At 39.8% G+C, this 22,385-nt stretch overlaps 1 protein-coding gene across 10 annotated transcripts in view; it reads left to right on the top strand.

Annotated features, from left to right (window-relative positions):
* The window catches only part of KLHL32 (kelch like family member 32), a 248,709-nt gene that overhangs the window by 143,555 nt on the left and 82,769 nt on the right, over positions 1-22,385 (top strand). For 4 of the 10 annotated variants that reach the window (XM_059177031.1, XM_059177033.1, XM_059177038.1 and 1 more), the window contains one exon: positions 10,073-10,288. The exons of 2 other annotated variants lie outside the window; for them this stretch is intronic. In XM_059177031.1, the coding sequence (XP_059033014.1) occupies positions 10,073-10,288 (216 nt within the window). Of the gene's footprint in view, positions 1-10,072; positions 10,289-22,385 lie in introns of those variants that run through there. 4 more of the 10 variants (XM_059177032.1, XM_059177041.1, XM_059177040.1 and 1 more) reach the window with 3 other exon arrangements.

Here is a 22,385-nt window from a genome sequence, read left to right as displayed (position 1 = left end):
GCCAATTGATGGAGGAAATAATTCTCTCTTGGACTAAAAATGAAATTTTGGGTGGATTGATATATAGATAGATAGATAGATAGATTTTTTTTTTTTTCTCCCCACAGCAGAGCTGGTACATTGCACTCATCCATTAACACTTTCAACTTCAGTCATGATATGACCCGTTTTTCCACTTGGAAAACTGAATGACCACTGGCTTTGCCTTTGTGTGTATGTGTAGGAAAGGCAGAAACAGAAGGGAAGTGAGGGAGGCCAATGAGGTATGAAAAATAGGCTGATTTGAATAATGTTCACAATTGGAAAGCCATGTTAGAAAGACATGGCATGTTCTGTTTTGCTTAAATTTAGGTAAAGAGAAAAAGCTCATGGACACTGTTTCATGTGCGTTCAGGACCTGCTCTCTGCTAGAGATCAGGGCCACAATGCAGTCCTTGGCACAGAGAGCTTAGATTTCGCAAAGGGAGGCTGATCTCTAATCCAAGGGCATTTAGAGTGACAAGTGTTGTTAGAAATCTGCCGAGGGCGCGATGGAGGCACAAAGAAGGAAGTTTAGCCTGAATCAGGGAAGCTGAAAAAAACGAAATGGGTTCATTCATCAAGCAAGTGTGTGTTGAACCACCCTACCATGTGCCTAGCACTGTTTTAGGCAGCAGGGATAAACCAGTGAATGAAATAGTTCCTTCCTCCCATGGAACATACTTCTTGGGGCTTGGGGGACAAATACATTGTAACTAAGCATTAGGCAAATAAATGCAGAAGATTTACAGATAGTGATGAGTACCAAAATCAAATGGAGTAATGTGATGGAGGATAACAGCGAGAGGATGGGGAGTGTGCTAATTTAGATCGGATGGTCACACAGAACAATGGAAACATGGTCTTTCATCTGTAGGAATTCTGCATATATTACTTCCTCTGTTCAGAAACTGGCTAGTCCTGGGAGGGGCAGGGCACCCCAAACGACAGAGCATCAGGAATACAGAAAATAAGAAAATATAGTTAATTCGTTTCCCGACCCTACCCTTTGCCAACATCCGCTCTTCTTTTAGCTATCAGCTCCATGTGGCTTCTCAGAAAAGCCTTTACTAATTCTCCACTCCATATCAAATCACCCATTATGGGCATTTTCAGCTCCATATTCTTCCCTTTGTAGCCTTTACCTCAATTATAATTTGTCATTTATTTGTAATACGTTTTGATCAACGGCTTGCTCTTCCAACAGAGTATGTACTCTGTGAGGCCTGGGACTTGCCTATTTTTCCTCATCATTATATTGCCAATGCCTCATGTAGTCCTGGTACATGATGAGAATATGTAGCCCATAGAAATGGCTGAAGCCAAGCCAGAGTGGGTGAGATTATTACCCTTCAGGCTGAGAAAATGATCAGGGTATAGATCACGGGAGGCCACGCAGTGTTACTGAGTTTTGACATTTAACCATAAGCAAATGGGTACTCATTAGTGGTTTCTCTCTCTCTCTCTCTCTCTCTCTTTTTTAATTGAAGTATAGTTGGCATGTGGTTTTAAATTAATTTCAGGTGTACAACATTCTGATTCAACAGGTCTGTGGTGTGCTATGCTTATCACAGTTGTAGCCACCATCTCTCCCCATAAACACTGATACAATACCATTGACTGTATTCTCTATGCCGTCTATTTTATCTCTGTGACTTACTCATTGTGTATCCTCCACTCCCCTTCACCCATTTTGCTCATCCTCTTAACCCTCTTTGCTCTGGCAAGCATCAGATTATTCTCTGTATTTATGGGTCTGTTTCTGCTTTTTGTTTGCTTAGTCATTTGTTTTGGTTTTAGATTCCACACAGAAGTGAAATCATATGATATTTGTCTTTATTGGACTTGTTTCACTCAGCATAACACCCTCTAGGTCATTCAAGTTGCTGCAAATGGCAAGATCTCATTTTTTTTTATGGCTAAGTAATATTTCTGTGTGTGTGTGTGTACCCATCTTCTTTGTCTATTCATGATTGTTTCCGTATTTTGGATATTGTAAATAATGCTGCAGTAAACATAACTGCAGTAAACATAAGGATGTATATATCTTTTTAAATTAATATCCTCTGGGTTTTTTTTTTTAAGATTTTATTTATTTATTTGACAGAGATTACAAGTAGGCAGAGAGGCAGGCAGAGAGGGAGAGAGGAGGAAGCAGGCTCCCCACTGAGCAGAGAGCCTGATGCGGGGCTTGATCCCAGGACCCTGGGATCATGACCTGAGCCAAAGGCAGAGGCTTTAACCCACCAAGCCACTGAGGTGCCCCACTTCTGGGCTTTTGAGGAGAGGCAAATAAATACCTAGTAGTGGGATTACTGGATCATATGGCATTGCTATTTTTATGAGACTGACATGCTACCTACTGCACTAACGAGGCAACTGGCATTGCTATTTTTAATTTTCTGAAGAACCTCCATACTGTTTTCCACAGTGGTTGCACCAATTTTCACTCCCACCAGCTGTGCATGAAATGTTCCCTTTTCTCCACATTCTTGCCAATACTTGTTATTTTTCGTCTTTTTGATAGTAGCCATTCTAACTGCTGTGCGGTGATGTATCATAATGGTTTTGATTTGCATTTTTCCAGAAGACTAGTGATGTTGAGAAGAAAAGATGTTGAGCATCTTTTCTTGTGACTGTTGACCATCTGTGTGTCTTTTTTGGGAAAATGTCTCTTGAGGTCTTCTGCCCATTTTTAAATCAGATTATTAGGGGTTTTGTTTGTTTTCAGTTGTATAAGTTCTTTATATATTTTGGATATTAACCCCTTATTGCATATATCGTTTGCACATATCTTCTCGTCATTGGGTTACCTTCTCATTTTGTTGATGGTTTCCTTTACTGTGTGAGGTCGTTTTATTTTGGCATAATCCCGACAGTTTATTTGTTCTTCTGTTTCCTTTGCCTGAGAAGGCATATCTAGAAAAATATTGCTGAAGTCAATTATCAGATGTTTTTCTTTGTCTATGTTTTTCAATGTCTATGTTTTCTTTTTAGGAGTTTTATGCTTTCATGTCTCTGATTTGGACCTTTAATCCATTTTGAGTTTGCTTCTGTGTATGGTGTAAGAAAGTGTTTCAGTTTCATTCTTTCGCATGTAGCTGTCCAGTTTTCCCAACATTATTTATTGAAGACACTGTCTTTTCCCCATTGTATATTCTTGCCTCCTTTGTCATAGATCAATTCATTGTATAAGTGTGAGTTCATTTTAGAGCTCTTTATTCTGTATAAGTGTTCTATGTGTCTGTTTTTGTGCCAGTACTATCTTGTTTTGATTGCTATAGGTTTGTGTAGTATATCCTGAAATCTGGGCTTGTGATACCTCCAGCTTTGTTCTTAAGATTGCTTTTGCTTTTTGAAGTCCTTTGTAGTTCTGTATAAATTTTAGTATTATTTGTTCTAGTTCTGTGGAAAGCACAATTGGTATTTGGTAGGGATTTCATTGCATCTGTTAGATTGCTTTAGGTAATAGGGGCATTTTAACAAGATTAATTCTTCCACTTCTTGAGCATGGAGTGTCTTTCCATTTGTTGGTGTTGTTTTTGATTTCTTTCAACAGTGTTGTATAGTTGTACAGGTCTCTCACTTCCTTGGTCAAGTTTTTCCTAGGTATTTTATTCTTTCTGGTACAATTGTAAATTGAGTTGTTTTCTTAATGATCTTTTGCCACTTTGTTATTAGTGCATAGAAACACATTTGATTTTTGTATATTAATTTTGTGTTTTGCAACTTCACTGATTTCATTTGTTACTTCTAGTAGTTTTTTGGTGGAATTTTTAAAGCTTTCTATGGGTGATATCATGTTATCTGCAAATACAGTGACAGAGTTCTCCATTACCAATTTGGATGACTTTTATTTCCTTTTCTTTTCTGGTTGCCATGGCTACAACTTCCAGTATTATGTTGAATAAAAGTACAAAGACTGTACATTCCTCTCTTGCTCCTGATCTTAGAAGAAAACTCTCAATTTTTCACCACCATATATGATGTTAGCTGTGGGTTTATCATATATGGCCTTTATTATGTTGAGGTATGATCTCTCTAAACCTACTTTGTTGAGTTTTTATCATGAATGAATGAATGTAAAACTATGTCAAATACTTATTCTTTATCTATTGAGACAGTCATATGATTTTTGTCCTTTGTTGATGTGTGGTGTATAATGTTTATTGAGTTGTGGATATTGAACCATCCTTGCATTCCAGGAATAAATCACACTTGATTGTGGTGAATGATCCTTTTAACGTATTGTTGAATGTGCATTGCTAATATTCATTGAAGATTTTTGCATTTTTGTTCATCTGGGGTATTGACTGTAATTCTCTCTCTCTCTTTTTTTTTTTTTTTTTTTTTTTTTTTTTTTGTAGTGCCTTTGTCTTATTTTCGTATCAGGACAATGCTGGTCTTGTAGAATATATTTGAAACTTTCCTTCCTCTTTCATTTTTTGGAACAGTCTATGGAAAGTAATAATAACTCTTCTTTAAACATTTGGTAGAGGACGCCTGGTTGGCTCAGATGGTTGAGCATCTGCTTTCGGCTCAGGTCATGATCCCAGTGTCCTGGGATCAATTCCTGCATCAGGCTCCCCGCTCAATGGGGAGCCTGCTTCTTCCTCTGCCTGCTGCTCCCCCTGCTTGTGCCTGTGTTTTCTCTCTCTCTGACAAATAAGTAAATAAAATATTAAAAATAAATAAATAAATGTTTGGTGGCATTTCTCTGTGAAGCTGTCTGGTCCTAGACTTTTGTTTGTTGTGAGTTATTGATTACCAATTCAGTTTCTTTACTAGTAATTGGTGTGTTGAGAGTTTCTATTACTTCCTGACTGAATTTTGAAAGATTATATGTTTCCAGGAATTTATCCATTTTTTCTAGTTTGTCCAACTTGTTAGTGTATAATTTTTTGTAATAGACTCTTATAATTCTTTATATTTCTGTGGTGTCAGTTGTTATATCTCTTTTCTTCCTCATTTATTTTGTCTTCTCTTTTTTTTTTTCTTGATGAATCTGAGTATAGTTTAGTTAGTATTAATTATCTTGACAAATAACCAGCTTCTGGTTTCATTGATCTTTTTAAGATTTTTTTCATCTCTATTTCATTTCTGCTTCAATATTTATTTTCTTACTTCTACTAACCTTGGGCTTTTTTCTTTTTTAGCTTCTTTAGGTATAAGATTAGATTGTTTATTTGAGGTTTTTCTTGTTTCTTGAGGGAGGCCTTGTTGTGAGTTTTTAACAGATGATCAATACGGTCAGATTCTCATAAAAAGAGAGGTTTGAAAATTTGATACTGGAGGTAGAAATTTAGGACCCTGCTCTAGGAAGTCTGGATAGGAGATGATGAGGAACAGAGTAAGAACTGCTAAAGAGGAAGAGCAAACAGGATTTGGTGAATGACTGGTTATGAGGGAGGAATATGGGCCATGTTTTGAGATCCTGATGTGCATGGTTGGTTGTGGTCATCCAACCACATCTTTATCCATTCCATACTGTGGAATATCCAAGAGAAATGTCCTCTTACAGGTAGTTGGGAAAATGAATTCAGAGCTGAGAGAGGTTATGGACTGCTTGTATAGAAAAGGAAGTCATTAACATATGATCAGTTTACAACTCAGCTGTATGTTTTTTTGTTTTGGCCATCCTTCTTTTCCCTGACTTAATGGTATAGGTTATTTATTACTTTTATATCTAAAGGGGACCACATTCTTCATTTTGACCTCCTTGCATCAATGTTGAATCAGGGTTTGTGGATTCCAAACAGCAATGCTCAAATATACTTTATTATTCCTTGCCTACCAAGTCTGATGTCTACTTTTCATGTGTCAAGTTGTGCGTGGTAAGAGCTTTTTATTCATTATCCCCATGATAACCCTGTGAGCTGGTTGAAATTTCTGTTTTGTAACTGAGGAACAATGGGAGGTTCACTGATTGAGAAAAGTCATGGACACTGGTAAGTGTTAGGGTTGGAATTGAACCAGGTTGACTTGATTGTATGCACGGCCTTTGCTCTTCACCAGGGTGGGTTACCTCCAAGTGCCTCTGTCTGCTGATGGTTTTTTTCTGCCCCTTAATACAATTATTCTTTCCTTTTCTCTGATATAAAAAAGACTTTTTGAAAAAAGATCTAGAATATGTATATGAAAACATTAATAGTGATTATCTCTGCATGGTGATATATAAATGGTTTTGTTTTCTTTTCCATACTTTTCCTGAATTTATGGAATAAACATTTATTACTTTTTATAACTGGAAACATAATGGCACTATTTCTGTAACAGTGATTATTTTCTTCCCTGCACATTATTGTAGCTGGGCATTTAATGTAATTTTTTAAAAAGATTTTATTTACTTATTTGACAGAGACCACAAGCAGGCAGAGAGGCAGGCAGAGAGAGAGGGAGGTGGGCTCCCTGATGAGCAGAGAGCCTGATGTGGGGCTCGATCCCAGGATGCTGGGATCATGACCTGAGCTGAAGGCAGAGGCTTTAACCCACTGAGCCACCCAGGTGCTCCATTTTTTTTCTTTTTTCTTTTTTTTTTTTTTCACTTAATGTAATTTAACCATTGCTTCCCACCTCCCCACATCACATTATGAGAATCTCTAAAAGCAGCATTATTGGTATTATTTTGCTTGCACAAGGTCTTAGCCAAAAGGACAAGAAATGATGATATTGCTTAAAGCTCACAAAACGCCAACAAGAGGAATGCATGATTTAGCATCATGACCTCACTGAAGATGGTTTATCTTTTTTCCCTGATCTTTCTACTTTATACAGTTTAAACTACTGAGTAGCTAAGTATGCATGGCAAAGGGAGTGGAAACCTGTGACATGTATAGAAAGCACTGGAGATTTGGGGAAATTATGTTTGTTTGTTTGTTTTTTTCGGATTTTATTTATTTTTAGGGAGGAGGGTGGGGCAGAGGGAGAGGAAGAGTGAGAATCTTAAGCAGGCTCCACACCCATTTCAGGGCTCAGTCTCACAACCCTGAGATCATGACCCAAGCCCAAACCAAGCATCAGACCCCCAACTGACTGAGCCACCCAGGTGCCTGGGAAATTGTGTTTTTAAGTAGAAGAGAAGAGAAATGAAAAGGCAAAGATAGGGAGTAAATTTTCAACTGATGTTTCTCTTGTAAAGGAATATATATCTCAGTTCATTTCCCTTTTGCTGTTCAGACAGACACTGACGCTTGTCCAATTAGCTTCTTAGTTCTCTACTAATATGAAATATTTGTTAGTTTGTATTTGGGGGTTATGTAAAATTAGACCCTTAGAAAATTAAAACATTTCAGAACTGGGGAAACAGGCATTCAGGCATTCATTGACTACCTTCAAAAGAAATGCAACAGAAAAGAAGCAAAATTAAGGTAGATTAATTCTCTGGTTCTCCATAGTTCTGAACCAGCCTACTTTTAAGCTGAAGGCATCTAATTGGAAGAAACCCAGTATCTCTCTACAAGGAAATAAAGATGCTTGATAAAGAATATTTGATTAAAAAAAAAGAATATTTGATTGCTTCTATGTAATTTGTTCCCAAATTTTTAGTTATACATACTTCTTGGCAGGAGAACAACTGGAGATAAAAACATTTTTGCTGGGCTCCGCCTGTCTACCTTTAACTTTGCTGAGCTTAGCTGTTTCTGCTTATGCACATACTAAGTTATCTCCTTGCTGTGCTGCTGGGCACTGCCTCAGGACCTTGAGCCATGCCTTGGACATGTGCCTGGGGTATTTGAAAGGCACCGACACCACCTTGACCTCGCCCAGCATGCCTCTGGGGGCCTGCAGAGTAATTTACGGGGACGCCAAAGTTATATTCAGGACCCTGAGCAGTTAAACTTGCTTCATAGATGCACTGACCAGAAAGAACATTTATTCCTAGGAGTTGGTCCCAAAGTCCTTTATGGAAACAAGGGTGACATGTTCTTTACTCCCAGAATAAAATTTACCAATCCTAAAATGTAAGATTTGGAGAACAGTTTAAGCATTATCTGAAATAATTGGTGCTAGAGTTAAAAATCTTCAGTATTCCTTTGGTAAAATCTGCTGAATGGGAAGCCAGGACATATTGATTGAACGGCAGTGAGTGGACTCTTGCAATGGATTTTAGTGGTCATCTGTAGTAAATTTCATTTTAAAGCTAAGCGTTTATTCCTTTTCAGTTGTGTTGGCAAATAGAGCTATGAGGAGCCAGAATCTTATGCTGATTCCTGAAGTCATCTGTCTTGACTCCTGTTAGAATATAATTAAAGTGTCATCTCCCCTCCTAAGAAATGGAATCTAAAGTTAAAAAAAAAAAAAAATCAGGTAGCCATGATGATGGTGCAGCTGTTACTCAAAGAGCTGTTTTTACAATTTCTTTATTAACATTTTATTCTGGAGAACAGCACTGTCCTATAGAAACACAATGGGAGCCACATACGTCATTCTAAATTTTTTTTAGTAGTTGCATTAAAAAAAAAGTAGAAAGAAACAGGGGAAATTAATTATAATGACACAGTTAATCTACTGTATCCAGAAGAATATCATTTTAACATATAATCAATATAAAATTATTAATGAGATATATTACATTCTGTTTCTCTTCTTCCTGGCTTTTGGGGTACTTTAACACTTGGAGCACCTCTCAAATCAGACAAGCCATATTTTAAGTGCTCAGGAGCCGCTTGAGGCTAGGGGCTACCATGCTGGACACAGATTTAGAACGCAGTCCTTTAAACTTACAAATATTCTGGTAACAAAAACATTCAAATAGAATATAAATATTTTAGAAAGTGTTCTTAATATTCCTGGATGACTTGAAAAGGGGAAATGTGTTGAAAATTACTTAAATAGCTCAGTGGAGTGAAATAGCTATCTGATGGTATTCTGCATTCCTTAAGCTGGTGGAAAATACTGCTCACATATTCAAATTTTCAAGTTAAAAATGGGGGAAAACAGGACATTTATTCTACTTGAAATAAGTTTGCTATCATCAAGTCTGTGTGCCCACTGTGATTCTCGCAGAGTTAAAGAAAGTTTCCATGGGAGTCATGGCTCTCAGGAGGCATTATTTTAGAGCCATAGCTATGAACTTGAGAAGTGGTAGGGACAGCGAAAATCCTCCCAAAATGAGCATTGCTACAGGAACTCCTTGAATAAGAAGGAAGTATTGTCAGTGGTTGTCTGAACATTTGAGGCTAACAAAAAATAAAGAATAATTATAAATTGTTCATCTTAAGTAGGTTCAATATAGAATTATTCAAGATAGGAATCTTTTCTGAGAGATTCCTTCATTTCCTGAGACCTTATGTGTAAAAAATCTGTGTTTTAATTTCATTAAGTCAGGATGGGTTCTTTTTACTCGAAGACATACTTCATTTGAAGTTTTGGAAAAAGAGGGGTCTATCTGATTTCTGTAGTTTGTGTCATCGAATCACAAGTCCTACTTTACCTGCACGCACATTCTCTGTGGTTGAACAAACTTCTCGCTTGAGAGCTGTGAAATACAGAAAGGGTAAAAAAATCAATTTTCTTCATTGGTAAAATGTCTTTTGCAAAGTAACATTTTAGTCAGTGAAGCCAGAAACTCCTTTCAACCCCTTTATTAAGATGTCTTTAGGGCACCTGGGTGGCTCAGTTGGTTAAGCGTCTGCCTTCGGCTCAGGTCATGATCCTAGAGTTCTGGGATCAAGTTCAGTATGGGGCTCCTTGCACAGTGGGGAGTCTGCTTCTCTACCTCCCTCTCCCCCTCCCCCCACATGTGCTCTCATGCTCTCTTTTCCTCCCTCAAAATAAATAAAAATAAATTTAAAACTCTTAAAAAAAAAGATGTCTTTAAATATATGGGTTTTAAGAGGGACAAAGTAAGGAGAAATGATGAATTCTAGAACATGCAGTTCTCTGCCAAAGTCATAGTTATAGGATTTTTTTTTTTACATTATCAGTGGAGTCCTATTTCCCCCACTCCTGTCATAAAACCTTAATGAATCAGTCTGAATTTCTTGCCTGCTCTTTCTTGGATTAATTTCTAAGAGATCTTTTTTCCCCCCATTTTTATTTTTTTGGCACCCAGGAATTAAATAGCTTTAATTACTTGGATCTGTACAGACTTGCTGACCTCTTTAACCTCACTTTGCTGGAGAAGGCAGTGATCGATTTCTTAGTGAAACATCTCTCTGAGCTCCTGAAGAGTCGCCCAGAAGACGTTCTAACGCTTCCTTATTGTCTGCTCCAGGAGGTTCTGAAGAGCGACCGCCTGACCTCCCTGAGTGAAGCGCAGATCTGGCAGGTAAGGCGCTCTGTGTGGGTCTTCTTTTGGCAGGGAAAAGGCATGGAATGGTTAAAAGTTGAACAGCTGAGGAACAATGATAATTTTGTCTGGTTCGGTTCTCCTCTGGGTCAAAGGCAGAAGTCATGCTCCCTTGGTGGGCAAGTGATTGGAGAACACCAGCTCTCAGGGCTTGGAGGTCTCAGCCCCTGCTCGGCTTAACTCTAGCTGTCAGAGGTGTGGTTTCTCAGTCGCTCGCTGGGGCTTCCCAAAAACCTGAGGAGGAGTGGGGGGTTTACATCAGAAAGAGTCAAGAATTTCTTTTCTCCTAGTAAAGATAGTTTCTTAAACTGAATATGAGAAGATCGGATTGTTAAGCGCCATATATGCGTATTTAAGACCAATGGAAACAGAGTAGATTTTGGGCTTTCCTGTAAACAATTCAGAACCATTTTTTTGTAGCAGCTGAGAGCAGCTGGGACCTTAAATGAAATGAAGCTCTTCTTGCACTGCAGTGGAAAAATCTCCCCCTTTAGTTCATTCTGCATTCATTGCTATTTTCCTAAACCCTGCCTTTCTCCTGACGTAGCGTTCTTTCCAAACATCCTTGTCTAGGGGATGGAGGATGTTTTGTGTTTTGGAGTTGATTATTCCGTTTAAATCCTTTTCTGCTCATCCCCACTGCCTTTACTTGAACAATCCACATGGTGTCTGGGAAACAAAGCCCATCTTACCCCTTTCGTTTTACCTCGCCCACCTCCCTCTCTGAACACTGGCTCGCCATCTTGTTATACCTTCAAGATTTCAGGATCAATTTATTTATAGACGGAATACATGAGAGAAAAACAAATAAAATATACATTTTGTTTATATACTTTTTTATATACATGTTCATGCTATTTATATATGGAAGACAAGAGAAAATACAAAGTCATCTATCTGTTAGCTGATTGGACACTAGATTCCTGGTATTTTAGCAAGGGACATAGGGAGAGTACTCTAACTCTGGCCAGGACAGGCAGAGGTAGCTGTTAATTATCCAGCACCTGACTCTACTCACCGATAGTTTTCCTGGTGTCTTTCTCTCCCTTATTTCTCTCTTTGTATTACATTAATCAGCAACTTCCTTCTTTACTGTTGCTCCCCCACTGAGGATAGGAGCTATGGTGCTGTGAGGGCCTTCCAGGACCCGGACTCTTCTTATTGACTAATTGTCACAGTGGGCTTGAAGGACAGTCGTTATCACTCCGTGTTCCAGATGAGCAAAATGGGGTTTCCGTGCCTTCCTGAGGGTTACAGAGCAGAGCTAGCCTACAGATCATGTCTGCAGACACCTGCCCTCATCTCTCCAGGATTCCATGCTGTCTTGACAAAGACAATGTAAGGAAAAAGAATAAGCCATACTTTTATTCTGTTTCTTAGGTATTTCTGATAATGTTTATTCAGGCAGAGCTCAAAAATTGGTAAGGATGAGTTGGGTTTTTTTTTTTTTTTTTGAAGATTATATTTATTTATTTGACAGAGAGAGAGAGAGAGATCACAAGTAGGCAGAGCAGCAGGCAGAGAGAGAAGGGGAAGCAGGGAAGCTGCTGGCTCCCTACTGAGCAGAGAGCCCAATGCCGGTCTTAATTCCAGGATCCTGAGATCGTGACCTGAGCTGAAGGTAGAGGCTTCACCCACTGAGCCACCCAGGTGCCCCAGGATGAGTTTTTGGTATGAATTTTAGTTACCCGTGGTTCTCCCCTATAAATGCAAATCATCAACATTTTCTGGTCAATTCAAAATGGGAGATTGCCAAATTTTTCTTCACTTCCCAAAGGGAAAAAGAAAGACTTGGAATGAGTTCTGCATTTAATTATTTCTAACCGAATTGAGATCTGAGCCAGTCATCCTTGTGGCTTCTATCTCTTTTTGTGGCATGGTTGAAGGAACTACCAGAGATGTAATGTGCAGATGTCTGAGTAACCAAAAAAAAAAAATTCCATACTGTCCACTTAAGAGTTATCATAATTGCCTCTCTAAAGGTTACTAATATTATCATGTAGAATTTTAAAAACTGCTTTCTGCTGCAGGCAATATCTTTTTTGTACTTGGTCCTCAAGAAAGAATTACAAGACTCCCATAAATATGATCAATTTAGGCATTCAGCAGGCAATAAGAAACTGTTTTTGCTTTATCTTAGTAAATAAGTAATTCCCTCATACTCAACCCAATAGCGAAAAATTAAATCAGACCAGCTATATTGCCTCAAGTATAGTTAAGTTCATCATTTTTGCTGAGGTTATACTAGTAATGCAATATACCATGGAAGAATCTAATATTCAGCCCAGGGTGAAGATTGGGTATGCCAGAGGATTAGTGTCAGGGTGCTTTATAGGAGTGAATCTTGATGGACAGGCTGGAGACAGATCTACAGAATCTCATTAAATCGCTGAATTGTTCATTACGGAACGTTCTCACTGTAATAAAGTGCTCATTGACTTTGACAAATCCCCATCCCATGTCTTAAAGAAGAACAGTGAAGCAAGGGGTGGGAGAGGAGAAAGGAAATTGACACAAAGTAGGACAGGTAATAGAGAAGCGGATGGAGCGGTAGTGCTCTTTGATTAATATGTGCAACTAGTAACTTAAGGCGAGAGCCCAGTAAACACATGCACACGCACCCGCACACACACACACGTGCGCACATGTTTTACACATATGCTTCTTCCACTGTCAACTGATAATATGATCTGGGACCTCCCCTTTCTTTTGGTAAAAGGTCTCATTTTCATTATTTACCAGATTTCACGCAGTCTGTCTCTGACGATGTCATAAGAACCTTCCAGTTATTCTCATGGAACAAACTCTGTCTGTCTTTGTCCTGCTGTCCCTTTTCCACTTCCTTTCCTGATAAAATGTGCTGCAGGCTGTGGTAACCAGTCTGTGTGGAATCCCCCAAGATTACGCCTTATATCTGTTCTTTTTTTTTTTTCTTCCCCCATCTGACCTTTTTGAACTTTAAGTCTCTTCTCTCATAGAGGGCTTCTTCATCCCCATAAACGGTTTTTTCCTCCCTTCCTTGGCCTGAAACTACTTGGCCTGTTAGGTAACTTCTCTTTACATTCATAGGGTAACATAGAGACTTGTGCTGTATACACACGTTAATGTATAAGGGCACTGAAGCCCCCTCAGAAAAATGCTTTTTAAAAAAATTCAGTTGAATTCAGCTTAACGATTTAGTCTGATGTTTCAAGGCCAGTGATTTCTAGGTTCCAGATGAAAGACACCAAATTTGTTATGGGGCTCAAAGAAACAGGAGACTAAAAATGAGCAAATCAGTTGGAGAGGAAACGTGAGCATGAGGTCACATACATTCGTGACCTGGCAAATCTCCACCAGTTTTATTTGGCTTTCGGGTCTTAGCTCTAACATAGGACTTTGGTTTCAGTAAGGTCTTGTTAAATTTTTCCTGTTAGATTCAACATAGAGTTTCAGACTTCTGAGCTGGGGTCCTGCTGTAAAACTTGAGTGAAAAATGAAACCATTCCATACCACTCCCCTGTATAGGGTCTGTTTTCATTTTCATAGGAAGTTCTGGCTAATCCAGTTTTTTCCTGAAGAAAATGCATTCTCTGCCTCTTCTACCCCGGATTCTCTTTTACCAGAATGAAGGCTCAGAGATCACTTTTCATGGGAGTGGAAAAAGACCAAGTATGATGTAAATTCTTAACATTTGTTAGCACATGGAGAAGATGTGGTTCTCCATCCATCACCATTGAAGAAGAACAGTGAAGTTCTTGTGAGCACCTAGGAAATGCCCCAAACCATGCTGGAGTGTGGAAGGCCAAGTATATGTTTGTTAACTTGGTTTTCCTCTCCCATGCTTCACCCCAAATAGGAAGGAACCTTATGATTTTTTAAAAATATATATTTATTTATTTACCCATTCATTTATTTATTTTTAGAGAGAGAGAAAGAGAAAATAGGGGGAATAGCAGAAGGAGAGGAAGAGAGAAACTCAAGCAGAACTCCATGCTGAGTGCAGAGCCCAACACAGAACTTTGTCTCACAACCCTGAGATCATGACCTGAGCTGAAATCAAAATTCAGACACTTAACTGACTGAGCCACCTAGGTGCCCCTGATTTTAAACCATGAGTTCAGTTCTCTGGATTATTATTTCATCTCTGAAACAAGAAGGATATTTTAAAATGGATAAAGATAGTTGGTGGAAATAAAAGTGACTGTTTCTTGAGCCCCTATTATGTACTATGTATGGTGTTAGAATCTAGATCCTGGGGTAAAAAGCTTTCCAGAAATATTCTACTATTGGGTTAGAGAGATTTAGTTTAGTTTTATCTCTGAATGTGGAGAACTTTGTTTTTTCCTCAATTTATTAATTTATTTACTGATGCTGTTTTCAGTGAGGAGGACTTACTATAAGAATGATATATACATCAATGCTTTCTGTCATTATTAGCCTAGGGTTGATGGCCCCTCCTTTTGTATTTTAACCAAACAATTCAGTGATCACATCACCGATGTTAAATAGGATCAGATCTCAGCAGGGACAGTCTCTTTTACCCAGGTCATGTTCGACTTTAGAATGGTAAGAGGAATGAGTCCCCTGATTTGGGGTTGGGGGTATTCATGTTTACATTTGTCTTTGACTGTGTGCCCCCAGAGGCAGAGGTTGTGCCTGTATGTTTGCACTGAACACGGCCTTGGTCTCTTGCTCTCTATAAATAATAAATAAAAACAATAATGTGGAGTTTTCATATTAAAATGTGTTGAATATTAAAATGCATGTTTCCTTATATTTTTGTTGGAAATTTGGTTCCACAAGTCATATTGTTAGTAACACATTTACTTTATATCTCTAGAGACGCCAGCCACACATTGTTTAGAGTACTCAACAACCTCAGATGCCGTGTGTTTTTGACAAGCCCCTTCCAGGCTTTTATCTATACCACAAAACCACCCACTTACAGTTTGATTTAGAAGGAATCCCAGAAGGTGAACCCAAACAAAAAGCGACTATCCCTTTCTGGTTAGAAAGTAGACACACTAGTGATATACACAGCTTTCATCTTTTATCTATTACTTTATAAATTGACCCAGATGTACTTCTGGCCAGGGAGAAACAAGGGCTTTGAACAGCACTCTGTGTTAAAACAGTACTGCCGTAATACTTCGTATTTGAATATCATGTCACAATTTCAAGAATGCTTCTGCGTTTATCATTGCTTTGTTGTCCTGGGGTGCAAATGGAAAAAACAGACGTAACAAGGCTAGAGATCATATTCATGTCTTCTAATCTTGGGCCCTTCCTGCTTTGGTCCATAGCTTCTAAATTCAGAGCGGAAACTCAAAAGAACTTGGGAGTGATGGACACAGAGGTGTATCAAATTAACTCTGTGGCTTATTTTATATATATATATATATATATATATATATATATATATATATATATATTTGACACAGAGAGAGAGAGAGAGAGAGAGAGAGAGAGATCACAAGTAGGCAGAGAGGCAGGCAGAGAGAGAGAGGGGGAAGCAGGCTCTCTGCTGAGCAGAGAACCCGACGCGGGGCTTGATCCCAGGACCCTGAGACCATGACCTGAGCCGAAGGCTTTAACCCTCTGAGCCACCCAGGTGCCCCTTATTTTTTTTTTTTTTTTAAGATTTTATTTATTTATTTGTCAGAGAGACAGTGAGTGAGAACACAAGCTGGGGGAGGGGAAGAGGCATAGGGAGGAGCAGACTCCCGGCTGAGCAGGGAGCCCGATGTGGGGCTCGATTCCACGACCCTGGGATCGTGACCTGAGTCACGGGCAGACGCTTCACCAACTGAGCCACCCAGGCATCCCTCCTGTTATTTTAAAAGAATTTTGCAAGGGCTGGACCATTCATGTTTTCTGTTGTGGTTCCCAGAGAGTGAAAGGATAGTGGCCAAGCCTGCCTCCCCCATGTCTGTGCTGTGTTGTTGGTTCTGACTCGGCTCTGTGGCACGCACTTCCTTCCTCCCTACATTTATTTCAAATACTGTTGAGTGTCTGCCCCGCCCGGTCATGGGCTACTGAGTCCTACTTTTGCCTGCTATGTAGTGGGTTTGGGCGGTCTTAGTGGAAAGGACTGACGTGGCCCTGCTTTCATGAATCTTACAGTCTGATGTGAAGCTTCCCACCGGCTACTCTTTCCTACCATGCTTGATTCCTTCCCAGTTGGGAACAGACCTGTGCCGAATAATGTGCTAATTTGGGGCTTGTTGACATGATCTGGGTACAATGGAAAATGAAATGCTTTTGTTTGGGCATTTCAACACGACGTAGCATCCCTTTCCCTTTTCCTCACTGTTTTCTTCATTGTTAATTCTTGTTCATTGTCCCTACACGCTAAACTGCTTTGCAAACCTCTATCAGTTAGGGTTGTGCAGTGCAGACCTCGAAGAGATCAGACTGAGTGGGTATCTGGTCATTTAATGTCTGGTGGGTGGGCGGTCATTTAATCAGAAAATTCTGTGAGTAGCATTCTCATTGGTAACTAGAACTGGAATAATGCTGCGGCCTGAAAACACTTATCCCCAGACGAGACTATAATCTTTCCTTATATTCCCACCCTTCCTCAATTCAATGTCATATACTCATGAGGCATTACTTTTTTTTTCAGATAGGTACTTTCTGGGTATCTTCATGGTATCCCACTTTATTTTTTTACTTCCCTTTCCTTAACCTAATTAGATGTGTACCATTTCTCGATTTTCTTCCTGAAACCTCTGGCATTCCCTCCCTGCTACATATGGTCTTCACTCCAGACGGAAGGAGGATATCTCCCCTTTCTTCTTCTTCTTCTTCTTCTTTTTGAATTGCAGTATATTCTTTTTTTTAATTTGTTTATTTTTTTATTAACATATAATGTATTATTAGCCCCAGGGGTACAGGCCTGTGAGTCGCCAGGTTTGCACTTCACAGAACTCACCATAGCTCATACTTTCCCCAGTGTCCACAATCCAACCACCCTCTTCCTACACCCCTCCCCCAGGAACCCTCAGTTTGTTTTGTGAGATTAAAAGTCTCTCATGGTTTGTCTCCCTCTGATCCCATCTTGTTTCATTGATTCCTTTCCTACCCCCCCAAACTCCCCACGTTGCCTCTCAGCTTCCTCCAGTCAGGGAGCTCTCCCCTTCCTTCTTACAGGTCTTAGGGAGGAGAACAAACCGTGGCTCCTTCGAACCCCAAATAGTGCTGTGCCCTGAGGAGGTTTTATCTTCCAAGGGCCCCCAGCTGGACACTGAGCAGAACTGCTAGTTCAGGGCTGGGTGCTCCAAGCTTCCGGAGGTGTATTTAGTCATTTGTCCTGAGGTACAGGCAGCTAATTCCCCAGGAGGACACATTCCAGAGGAGCTTGACTGGTGGCCTTGCCGTTCTCTGCCTGGGCCGTGTGCCTTTGCAAGATGCCTGACACTTTCATTTCAGAGGGACTTTGCTTCAGCTAATCCTCAGCACTAGAGCTGTGTGTTGTCAAGTAACTGTGAGGGGCAGTGATTATCAGAAATTACAGGAGACCTAACTTGTATTTGTGCGTTGCTGTTCTCATGAGGTAATCGGGGGTTTTTGTCCTTTTTTTTAAAATTTTTTTTAAATGAGCACAACAGAACAACAAGGTGATTTATGAGATATGACATATTTATGTTCTCCGCTTCTAATTTTCACTGTGATTCATGTTGTTTCCACACTGATACTTTGTTGTTGCTGCTGTGCGAAGGAAAAAGGTGGCTGGAGAATATTACTTCTGCATTGGTGGCCTGCAGTAATATTTGCTGCTACCTGGGTTATCAGGGATTTAAAAATAAAACCCAACTCTAAGCTATATATGAGGTAGAAACCCTGAGGCTAGGCACAGAAGTTCATTAATAATAGCAACAATAACTATTCTTTACAATCCCAGAAAGCTTCATATTTTAAAAACATTTTTCCATACATAATTTCATTTGAGTCTGTCTTCAGCCTGTTGATGTTGAGAAAGCAAATATTACCCAAATTTTAACAAGTCAGGAAACTAAAGCTCACAGAGGGCAAGGGATTGACTCACTTCACAGTGTATGTTCAACGGAGGTTGCACTGTATGCTCTTGAAATATATTAGATCCCTAAGAAAACAGAAACTCAAAGCACCTGACTTGTCTTTTCATACGTTGAAGAGGTTCTATTTATCTATAATGAGTAATCTAGCAGTATACATTTCCTAGTAAATTACCAGTTTTCGTCTTCACCTGTTGAACGGCTTTGTGGAAAGTCGCAAACAGGACTCCGATAAAAGCAGTAAGAGAAATTGTAGCCAAGGGTGTTTCTTTATCAGAGCCTGGAAAATTGGGGCTCTAGGTGGTTTGATGAAGAGAAGTGACTGGAGAATTGTGGCTGAGTCAGGGAGCCCCCTTGCATTCCTTCAAGGCACAGGTGATGAAGTAGGAAGCACGAAGAGAAGTCCCATAAGGGAGGATCACTTTAAAATCCCATCAAGGGATTTAAATCGGTTTGAAAGAGAACCTGGAGCACCATTATTTTTGCTGCAGCCGTACAGACTGTGGTGGGAAGTCTGCAGGCTGTTGGAAATTGGATGGAATGAATGGAAATGAGTAATCATGATATTTTTATTTTATGAACAACACGTTGAAAACTTAGAAATTTAAGTAGCAGAAATTGAAAGTTGGGTGATGGCTTAAATATGGGGCTTAAGAGAAAAGGAGAGAAAAGTTAATTTTTATTGGACTTGATAAATGTTAGTCTCTTTCCAGAAGAAAGGAGTCTTTGACCCATATCCTGCATCCCAGATTATTTCTATGGGATTCCTTATTGGGCCAGTTGAATATCTAGAGGCTTCGGAGACCATAGAGATTTCCCATTCTGGGCATTCTAAGGGACAAGATCTAAAATTAACCATGGAGTGGCTCAGAGGCTCCAAAATTATTTATATTCGAAAGAGATGTAGACGCCTTGACATTGATTGTTGAATACTGACATTCCTACCCACTGCTTCTCCTGCTCCTGCCTCCAGAACTTTAGCTTCAAGTAAAAATAAAGAACACCTCAACTTGGCACATCCAAAGGAGAAGGGTGTCCTTTCTAGAATAGATAACAGTCATCAGCAGCGTTCATAAAGATAATTTTCAGACTTCTTTTGTGCCCACGCTACAGAGCCATACATTCTCTGGGTTGAGGTTTTACTCCCTGGTCTGATCACCACTTTGTGACTTGGGGTGGTACATTGGAGGAATGGAAACAGACTTTGACGTTCTGACAAAACATAACCAAGGAGAAAAATCCTCTTAGGAAAAGAAAATTCTTTATGAATTCTAGAGATAGATATCAAAAATTCTGGACATTACAACAGCCAAACTATGAAAAGAACCTAGGTGTCTACAACAGATGAATGGATAAAGATGTAGTAATTATATACAATGGAATACTATACAGCCATCAAAAAATGAAATCCTGCCATTTGCAATGATGTGGATGGAACTAGAGGGTATTATGTAAAGTGAAATAAGTCAATCAGAGAAAGATAATTATCATATGATCTCCCTGATATGACGAATTTGAGAGGCAGTGTCGTTGGGGGAAGGGAGGGAAAAATGAAACAAGATGGGATAGGGGAAGGAGTCAAACTGTAAGAGACTCTTAAGAAGCAAACTGAGGGTTCGGTAGTGGAGGGGGTAGGAGAGATAGGATGGCTGCGTGGTGGACATTGGGGAGAGTATGTGCTACGGTCAGTGCTGTAAGACTGATGGTTCAAAGACCTGTTTCCCTGAAGCAAATAATATATGTTAATTTAAAATATATTTTAAAAATCTGGACCTTGCTTCCCTTTGTCTAGAGGGAATATTACATATCAGTGTCAGTAAATGACATAGACATTACTTATGCTTCAAGGATAGAAGCCAAAAGGAGCCCTGCAAGCTAGAAGTGGCGTGCACACATCTTTGTGTGTGTGTTCTTGTTGATGAGAAATGCCCACATGCTACCTCCTCTGACCACACAAGGAAATCAGGTAATTGAAGGAGTGATGAATGGTGCTCTGAAGTTTAAACGTTTTAGAAGGACCTATCTTATTAACACTTTAAAACAAGTGAGCATAATATCATTAATTTTGATTAATTCATTTGCTCTTAATATAGCTTTTAATTTGTAATTCTATGTGAGTTACAATGTAATTCGGCATTAATTATACTAAATTGACTATAAGTCAGCCAATCACAATGGGAAATTACTCACAGCTGAAAGTAAAACTGAACCTCTCCATCCAGAAAGGACAGCACTTCGTTAAGAGGCAAACACAATTTAGGCGTCCCTCTCTTTGGCTGTGAGGATGACATTGGACTTGGTGGAGGACTGTGAGCGGTCTCGTATTCTGCCCACTTCTGGGACTATTCACTGTTTGGAGTGAAACCCAATTAAATAATAAACAAAGGGGTTGATTTATCAGATTTGCCAAAGAAGAACAATCTTTCTGCCTTCCTCATTTCTTGCAAGATTTAGGCCACATAGAGAGACTGTGTGGTACGTGAGAACAATCAGTTCCACAATCAGTTCCACACTTCTTGGGTTTGGGGGGTTAGAATAGGCACTTACCCAGGTTGGCTTGGATTTCATCTTCATGCTCTGTGAGCTATCTGGGAAATCCTGTTTCAAATTCCTTATGAGGTCAGTATCCTGAAGTCACTCCTCTTTGGTCAACACACAGGCTGTCTTCTGAGCAAAGGAAGTCATGCCTTAAAAAGCCAATACCATGGGGTGCCTGGGTGGCTCAGTCAGTGAAGCATCAGCCTTTTGCTCGGGTCATGATCCTGGAGTCCCAGGATCAAGCCCCAGGTCAGGCTCTCTGCTCAGCAGAGGTCTGCTTCTCCCTCTGCTCCTCACCCGACTTGTGTTCTCTCCCTCTCACTGTCTCTGTCTTTGTCTCTCTCTCTCTCAAATAATAAGTAAAATCTTAAAAAAGATAAAAATAAAAGAGCCAATACCACACCGGGAGAAGGACTATCCATGAGGTGATGATGGAGTGTCTGTCACTGGGCAGCTTGCTGGAGATACCATGTGCACAGCGGAAGTAAAGTGGCCCCCGGAGAGTATGGGTCCTTGAAAGATACTTGTGAGGGAGCCCTTCGCCAGATAGCTTCTCTGCAATTTGTCTCTTAAATAACAATCAAAACAAACTTTGAGGTGCTGCAGAAAGAAAGTCATAGGACAGTCAGCAACATCCTGCTTGAAGTATATTTCACGTATGTAGAACTATGGGAATTTTGCACAGTCTGTGTACATTTGTGGTGACCCGTGGACTCATAAAAGATGTCTAGATATGAGGGAACAGATTTTGCTAAATATTGCATGGAAAATATGGGGCTGTGTTTAATAACTGTTAATCAGCCATTGTTTCTTCTTCTTTTTTTTTTTAAATATTTTTATTTATGTATTTGACAGACAGAGATCACAAGTAGGTAGAAAGGCAGGCAGAGAGAGGTGACAGGTAGGCAGAGAGGCCGGCAGAGAGAGAGGAAGGGAAGCAGGTTCCCCACTAAGCAGAGAGCCCGATGTGGGGCTCGATCCCAGGACCCTGGGATCATGACCTGAGCTGAAGGCAGAGGTTTTAACCCACTGAGCCACCCAGGTGCCCCTCAGTCATTATTTCAACTCACAATCCAACAAATAAAATGGCGTTAAGTTTTATGTAAAAATTTTGAGTGGAGAGGTTAAAAACTACCCTGTATCTTGAGCCAGCAGCCGCCCCATCCCCGTCTCTTCCACACGCGCAGGTGGGGTTCACGCCGTACACACACTCACCGGGAGACACTCGGACAGAAGCTAGATGCATATTCATCTTTGCCGCTAAAAGGCTTTCCTTTGTGTTGCAGTACTGTCTTGAATCCTAATACTCTCACAAGTGGCTGGCTGATCTCAAGATTCAAGGCAAAAAAAAAAAAAAAAAAAAAAAAGAAGTTAAAAGCTTACTTTTGCCACTCCAAGTGTGTATTTCATTCCTCACTAAATTTTTTAAGGATGTTAATGTCTGTAGTTTGTTAACAGTAACTGCTGCATGGGCGGTGGGGGGGGGGGGTGCCTGAGTGGTTCAGTCCGTTGAGCATCTG

Source organism: Mustela lutreola, chromosome 6 (assembly GCF_030435805.1).
Source record: "Mustela lutreola isolate mMusLut2 chromosome 6, mMusLut2.pri, whole genome shotgun sequence".
Lineage (NCBI taxonomy): Eukaryota > Metazoa > Chordata > Mammalia > Carnivora > Mustelidae > Mustela > Mustela lutreola.
This window is presented reverse-complemented; position numbering and strand designations above follow the sequence as displayed.